This window comes from Nicotiana attenuata, unplaced genomic scaffold, assembly GCF_001879085.1.
Source record: "Nicotiana attenuata strain UT unplaced genomic scaffold, NIATTr2, whole genome shotgun sequence".
Taxonomy (NCBI): domain Eukaryota; kingdom Viridiplantae; phylum Streptophyta; class Magnoliopsida; order Solanales; family Solanaceae; genus Nicotiana; species Nicotiana attenuata.
Genome location: NW_017670424.1, coordinates 551,845 through 560,371, shown reverse-complemented (window position 1 = coordinate 560,371; position 8,527 = coordinate 551,845). Strand labels below are relative to the sequence as shown.

General features: G+C 38.5%; 1 protein-coding gene across 1 annotated transcript; it reads right to left on the bottom strand.

Moving 5' to 3' along the window:
• Nucleotides 1-4,610: 4,610 nt before the first annotated feature.
• On the bottom strand, nt 4,611-6,429 carry LOC109239219 (cationic peroxidase 1-like). Its single transcript, XM_019405746.1, has 3 exons — nt 6,220-6,429; nt 5,860-6,054; nt 4,611-5,259 (listed from the first exon to the last, which is right to left on the bottom strand). Exons 1-3 carry the CDS (start codon nt 6,427-6,429, stop codon nt 4,708-4,710), a joined length of 957 nt encoding a protein of 318 aa, XP_019261291.1. The 3' UTR covers nt 4,611-4,707.
• Between the last annotated feature and the right edge of the window lie 2,098 nt (nt 6,430-8,527).

The window sequence follows — 8,527 nt, the reverse complement described above, 5'->3', positions numbered from 1 at the left end:
CCCTAAGTGTGATAGGAAGGAACTTCTCTAGAAATAGCTGAGAGAACTGTTCCCAAGTAAGAGCAGGCGACCCAACTGGTCTGGTCGATAAATAATCCTTCTACCACCTCTTGGCGGAACCCGTCATCTGAAACACAACAAAATCGACCCCATTGGTCTCAACTATACCTATGTTCCACAGGACCTCATGGTAGTGGTCAAGATAATCATGTGAGTCCTTAGAAGATGCACCACTGAAGTGAACCAGGAAAATCATTGTAAACTTGTCCAGTCTTAATAAGCCCTCATAAGACATGGCGGGCCTATCACCGGCCTGTGGTGCAACAACCGGCTGAACTACCCCAACTGGCGTGGCTACTGGTGTCTGATACTAGGGAGCCATCTTCTCCGGAGTGTGAGTAGCGGGAGTCTGTGCTCCTCTCCCAGCCTGAGAGACGGCTGGTGCCGTAGGAAATGTACCAGCCTGGGCCACACTCTCCATAAGGCCCACCAAACGAACTAGAGCATCCTGAAATACTTGAGTGGCGATGAACCCCTCCGGGACCTAAGCTGGTCCAACAGGTATGGTCTGAGCTAGAGCCTCCTCATCAAAATCCACCTGAGGCTACACGGCTATTGCTGTTGCTCGAGATGTAGGCTAAGCTCTGCCTCTGCCACGACCTCTAGCGCGACCTCAGCCTCGACCTTTGCCCATCGTAGGAGCTGCCACTAGGCTCTCCGATTGTTGTCTAGCTGAGGATGCAGTATGTGTTCTCGCTATCTCTGAGAGAACAAGAATAGAAGATTTCAATCATCAACGATAGAATAAAATCGCACGATGGGGAAAAATATAATGTAAAATTGTTTCTAAACTCCATAGCCTCTGGAAGATAAGTACAGATGTCTTCGTACCGATCCTCCAGGCTCTACTAAGCCTGCTCGTGGCTCGTGAGACCTAGGCAACCTAGTGCTCTGATACCAACTTGTCACGATCCGGAATTCCCACCTTCCGGATCCTGATGGCGCCTAACATTTCAGTTGCTAGGCAAGCCAACATTAGAATAATTTACCCATTTTCCACAGTTAAAATTTAATCAAAAGAAGGAAGCTGGAATAACTGCCAAAGTATAAAATATAGTGCGAAAAATCATAACAACTGAAATATCTAATACAATCCTGGACCCGGTGTCACAAGTGCACGAGCTATTAAAATAGTACAAATAAAGGTTTGAATAAAACATGAAGCTGTCTGAGGGAAAATACACAGCTAATAAAAAGGAAAGGGGACTTTAGGGGCTGCAGACGCTGAGCAACTGTACCTCAAGTATGCATAATGCTAGCCAACCCAAGCACGCTAAAAATCGTCGCTGGGACTGACTCCAAAATCTGCACAAGAAGTGCATATTGTATTATGAATACAACCGACCCCATGTACTCTGTAAGTGCCAAGCCTAACCTTGACAAAGTAGTGACGAGGCTAAGGCGGGTCACTTACACTATAACCTGTACGCAGTATAAAATAAAGACATGAAAAGAAAATACGGAACGAAATAAGATAGTTAATTGAAGGAAATAACTCAATCCTCAAAGAAAAACCGGAGAAGGTCAGAATTACCAATCCTTAGAGTTTCGTATGAAAAAATACCAAAAACTAACACATCACATGGAACTAGAAACACATAGATTGTTGCAGCGTGCAACCCGATCCCACCGTACAATACAATCCTCCCTTATTCCACCGTGCAATATCAACAATTGTAGATAAATATATGTTGTGGCGCGTAACCCGATCTCACCATATAACAAAATCAGTAACACAATTTACCCTTATTTCACCGTATCAATCCACCCTTATTTCACCTGTTGCGCGCGTGCAACCCGAACCCACCATATCAGTACAAATTCACCCTTATTCCACTATATCAATCCACCCTTATTTCACCCGTTGTAGCGTGCAACCCGATCCCACCATATCATTATCAATTATTCAATGAGTACAATCAAATCAATAGCTCAAATCACAAGAACCACTATGATTGATGAATATCAAGCTGAACAAGAAAGGAAGCCTCGTACCAACTTGGGAATTCACATATGCAATATTACACGGTAAGACAAGTTCATCGGATGACATTAAAAGGTGCAAGTAAGTCAATTAAGGCAAATAGGAGTGAGTCATGAAAGCTAAAGGTCTAACATTTTTAACACGAGAAACAATGATTAACAACTAGCAAACAAAGCATGGGAGGCATTTAAAGCACATAACAGTTAAGGTATGGAAGGAAATAATTAAGGAAAAGCGGAAAATTAGGGGATCAAGTAATTCGGCGGCGTATAAGCACTCGTCACCTCGCATATACGTCGCAATACATGAATTTCACATAGCACATAGTGCGAGGGTTCCTAGTTCACTCAAATCAAGGTTAAACTTAACACTTACCTCGCTACAAAATCGACTCAAAGCTCAACCACAGCTTTGCCTTTCAAACAAGCCTTCGAACCAATATCTAGAAAATTAACAACCAAACAACTCAAAATAAGCCTTAGGAACAACCCACGAATGAAAGAGGTTCCATTTAGGTCATTATTGAGAAACTCAACAAAGTTCAACTCCCTGGCTCGCTTGTTCAAACCCAAAATCCAGACCAAAACCCGATTACCCATTCACCCCCGAGCTCGTTATGCAATTTCGTTTCACAATCCAACCTCAATTTGAGGTCTAAATTCTAATTTTACAAAAATTCCTAACTCTATCCAAACCCCCAATTTCTACCATGAAAATCCTAGATTTTAGGTTGAAATCTTATTAAATGTGATGAGTAATTGAAAGAAAGTAGGTTAGAATCACTTACCAACGAATTAGGGAAGAAGAGCCAATGGAAAAATCGCCTTTAAGTTTTCTAGGTTTGAAAATTTGATAGAATAAGGAAAATACCGTCTGACTCAAATTTTACCCAGTTGCAGATGTCGCTATTGCGATATCTTATTCGCAATTGTGAACATCGCGATTGCGAGAAAGAGGGATCGCAATTGCGATAAAATTTTCGCAAATGCAATCCCTGGTGCCCTCGCAAATGCGGACCCTTTCTTCGCAAATGAAGATCATCAAAAATGAGCTGAGTCGCATTTGCGGCTCTGCCTTCGCAAAAGTGAAAGTGGCAACTTCGCTATTGCGAACTTTACCTCGCAAATGCGAGGACCCCCAAGCCATACCCAGGCTCGCAAATGCGAAGGTTTCTTCCCAAACGCGAGACTCGGAAATGCGAGCCAGATCTCGCAAATGCGAGATCTGCAGCAGCCACAAGAAACTAAATGCATCACCAATGATTCTAAGTCCAAAAAAATCCTTCCGTACCATATTCGAAACTCACTCGAGCCCTTGAGGCTCCAAACTAAACATGCACACAAGTCCAAAAATCTCATACAAAATCGCTCGCACGATCAAATAGCTAAAATAATACCTAGAACTACGAATCGGGCACCAAATCAAATGAAATTTTCAATGAAACTTTAGAATTTCTATTTTAACAACCGGACGTCCGAATCACGTCAAACCAACTCCGTTTTCCCCAAAATTAACAGACAAGTCATAAATATAGTAATGAACATATACCAAGCTCTGGAACCAAAATTCGTACCCGGTAGCAATAAAATCAAACCTTGGTCAAATCTTCCAATTATTTAAACCTTTAAACTTCAAATTTTCGATATAAAGCGATAACTCGAACTAGGGACCTTCGCATACGATTCCAGGAATATGCCCAAGTCCCAAATCACACTAAGGACCCACCGGGACCGTCAAAATACAGATCCAGATCTGTTTGCTCTAAACGTTGACCAAAGTCAACGCAAATGGACTTTTAAGGCACAAATTCACATTTGTATCAATTTTTCACATAAAAGACTTCCGAAAAAGCCACGTACCACGCACGCAAATCGAGTAAAATGAGATATTTTGAGGTTTCGAAACACAAAATTTAGGTCTAAAACTCTAGATAACCTATCGGTCATCACAGTAACGTATATCGGTGAAAGGATCAATGCTCAATCAAATTAAGGACTACGATGTTTCCATTGAAATTTGATAACAATTCCATGGACCCCGGAGCATATATATATATATATATATATATATATATATATATATATTTGACTGTTTTTGCAATCAATTTCTGTCGACTATTCCGATAACAGTATGTATCCATTTCATATTTGTGCTTTTGGGCACTTGGTCTTCATTGGTTTGTACTTTTGAAAGTCTAAATTTTATTTTAAGTATATCTGATTTTTATATTTAAATATTAGTTATGCATATCTTAATGATTAAATATATATTTTTTAAAATTATTTAATGAGTTTAAATAAATTAAAATAATTAATATTTATAACAAAGTCTTTAAAATGGCATTCATTCAAGAACTTTTACAAAAATGATATCATCACTACTCCATCCAATTTTCATCGCTGATCGTTGTCGTCAAAGAAAAGAAGGAAACCGTTCATTCAAAAAGAATCTTCGATCTACTCAGCCATTAAAACAACAAGATCCAATCTCTCTCTAATTAACAAATTACCACACAACTCTACAAAGTCTCAACATTCACAATTAACTTATTATATGGAAGAGAGGCTCCTCAAAAATGAGTAATTAAAGATCACGATTACACTTGAAAACAATCAAATTCTTGAAACACATTATTCACCATCATCATTAAGCACTACTACCTCTTAGTTCACCTTCCTGCAGTTTACACGAATTTGACCTTGATCCCCGGTCAATGACTTGATATTTCCCATCTTAATTATAGACTCGACGAAATCTTTAGCGAAAGTCCCAAGGTTGGTACTATATATTTGAACAAGATTATCAGTTTGTCCACCACTAAACAGTGCTTGATCAGAGTGCAAAAGCCCTTTCTTACACAACAAGTTACTAAAATATTCCGAGTCAAAAAGAAGTGGTGTTGGATCAAGAGGAGCAAGGTTGGAATCACCTCCACTACGTGGACTATCGACTTGGCGCTGACTTGCAAAGGTTGAGTCAATGTTGTTAGTCTCGTTATAGATGCGATCTCTGAAGGTGAAACATTGCGCAAACCCTAGTGTATGGCCACCAGAGAGCGCGACAAGATCTTTTTCATCCAAGCCTTGGTTCTTGAAGTTGTTAATAAGTGCAGGTAAGTCCAAGAATGGAGGTGGGATGTCGTTGTTGGCCATGTTTCTATTTGCTGTAGTAGAGTCCCTTCTTCCCAGTTGCACTTCCCATGATGGTCCACCTAACTGTTGATCATGAAATTAAAAGAGTAGCTAATTTAGCTGTTAAGGTTTCATTAGTAGAGCATACTACTAAGCTTTTACCTATCAGAATTAGGTTTTATTACTTGTTGACAATTATAGTACACCCTCCGTCCAATTTGTGTGGCATCATGTCTTTTAAATTTTCAAATTGTTAAATATTTGACTTATAATCTTTTTTACATAGTTTCTGATATCTATGTCCAAATTAAAAAAGTAAAGGGTACGGGGAAGGACCACATCTCAAAGATGTGACGTAGGCAGCCTACCCTAATGCAAGCATCATTAGCTGATTCCACGGCTCGAACATGTGACTTATAGCTCACACGGAGACAACTTTACCGTTGCTCCAAAGCTCCCCTTCTCTATGTTCAAATGCACGGTCAAAATTAAGAAGTTTAATTTGACTATAGTAAATCAAATGGTGCCACACAAATTGGGACAGGATACTAGCTAGAAGTAACTTGAACTAGTGTAGTATTTACGTCTAGCGTTAACCATGGAAAATATCATAGTAAAGGAAAAAAACTTGACGAGGGAAAAGTGAACTAGAGCTGTTATAGAACAGGAGGGAATGATACGCACTACAACTACACAGTCACGAGCTGCAACTGCAACAATGTCTGCACAAGATACAATAGGATGTTCGCAAACTTTATCAACCTCTGACTTGATGTTGTCAATCACTTCAAATCCTCTAATAGAATTATTATTAGCTGTAGCAGTCTTTTCACTGTCAATAGTCGCCGTTTGATCAAGAAGAATTGAAGCATCACAACCCTTCGGTATCAAAACATGCATTAGTAACGACATCTCAAGCATTAACCAAAACAATGAATTTATTTCTAACTTCAAGATTTTAGGTTGAATACTCAGATGCTTTCACAAATAGAAATTGGGATGAAATGAAAAATATAAATTAGTGCGAGAAAAATATATGCTCACATTAACGAAACAATCATGAAAATGCAGACGTAGCAGTGAAGCGCCCATTCGTCTCTCTTGGCGGACTGCATCCTCAACAACCCGTTTAATGGTTGGTAAAGCTTCAGGACAAACATCCTCATAGAAATCATTTGATAAATTCGAAAATACCATGACTGTTGAACATAACATGATCAACACATGAAGAAAGAAGAAGCTACGTGAAACCATTTTTGATAATTAACTTCTACTATAGTCTATGAAGCTCTACACTTTTTATATATGTGATGTTACTGATTTTGTTAATTGTCTTAAACAATTCACATCATCGACAAAAACCCTTCGAGTATCTATACTAACTTTGTCAACGTTAACAACATGCATATAAGTTAATTAGTTGCAATGGGACCATGATTAGACATTGGTTAATGATGCTAAACGTCTTAATTAGTTCTTTAAATAATACATGGAGTGTGGAGTACTTGCCAACGTTCTATTTTATTGGTTCATTCATTACCTATAATATAAGGTACGTTAATTATATATTCAGTAAGTATTAATCATTTGGTCCCTCCCCATACCGCGTCTCACTGAAAACTTTTATATTAAATATAGTGAAAAGGATACGTGATCAGTAGACAATAAACAACTACGTTTGAATAATAATTTTTATAAAAAGGATTTAATTGTTAGCATGATTTTCTGTGTAATGACATATATTCTGGATAATGAGACTGATGAAAACTGTAGTAAATTGAACTTGGTTAGAATATAACAACACGCAACAGAGGGATGTAGAAATTAGAGAAGCCAGGGACAATCTTTGTATTAAGTTCTTGAATCAATCGTACAATGGTTGCCTTTTATACTGATTAAGGCACAGCTAAGGCTTTGTAAGAGATAAGGATAGATACAAAGAAATAGTCCTGCACTTATCAGGATGCATAATTCTATCAACAATAAAAAATAACCTTATCATAATATAACTACTATATCTACAGAATCTTTCTCAATCTTTCTCTATGCTTAGCCATTCTCTCCAACACTTCCCCTCAAGCTAGTGAGAGGTGATTTCACCACTCCTATAGCTTGCTGCAAAGAATTCTAAACTGATCCTTTGCCAGAGCTTTAGTATGAATATCTGCGAGTTGATCCCTTTATTGCACAAACTGAGTGACAAGCTGTCCTTGTGCAACTTTCTCTCTCACAAAATGATAATCAAGTTCAACATGCTTAGTTCTAGCATGCATAACTAGATTTGTGGTCATATAAAGTGCACTAAGGTTGTCAGAAAACAATATTGGAACTGTTTTAAGACAAACCCCAATATCACGTAGCACAAAAGTTATCCAAGTAAGTTCAGCAGTTGTGGATGCTAAGGCTCTCTATTGAGCCTCTGCACTTGATCTTGCAACTGTATGTTGTTTCCTTGAGGACCAGGAAATGCAATTTGCTCCTTAGTAAATGTTATACCCAGTGGTTGACCTCCTTGTAGAAGGACATCCTGCCCAATCAGCATCTGAAAAACCATATAGCCTCAAAGGAGATCGAGATAAAATGCGTAACCCATAATCTAAAGTACCCTTGACATATCGTAAAATTCTCTTAACAGCTTGCAAATGAAATGTGTTGGGCTTTTGCATAAACTGGCTTACAAGATTTACCACATGTGTTATGTCGGGTCTAGTGAGTGTTAAGTACTGTAAACTTCCCACAATACTCCTGTACAATGATGGATCCACTAAATCACCACAAGCTTCTTGCAATCCATGTTTTTGTGCTAATGGAGTCCCAACTGCCTTTGCTTCTGTCATATTCACTTTCTTGAGTAAATCAGTAGCATACCTGCATTGGCTCAAATATATTCCTCCTCGAAAGTAAGACACATCAATACCCAAAAGAAGCTTAAAGGTCCAAGATCTTTCATGGCAAACTCAACATTAAGTTTTCCAATAATTTCTGAAATGTGCTCATGATTGCCTCCTGTTACAGTTATGTCATCCACATAGAGAAGGAGCAAAATTGTTCCCTGTTTACAATGAAGTATAAACAGAGAAGGGTCTGTTCTACTACATCTAAAACCAAGATGAAGCAAGTAAATACTAAACCTTTCAAACCAGGCCCTAGGGACTTGCTTTAATCCATATAATGCCTTTTTCAATAAACAAACATGATCTGGATACTCCGAATTCACGAAACCTGGAGGTTGTGCCATATATACTTTTTCATGTAGTAATCCATGTAAGAATGCATTTTTAACATCAAGTTGTCTTATAGGCCAATGCAGACTCACAGCTAGTGATAAAACTATCCTTATTGTTGCAGACTT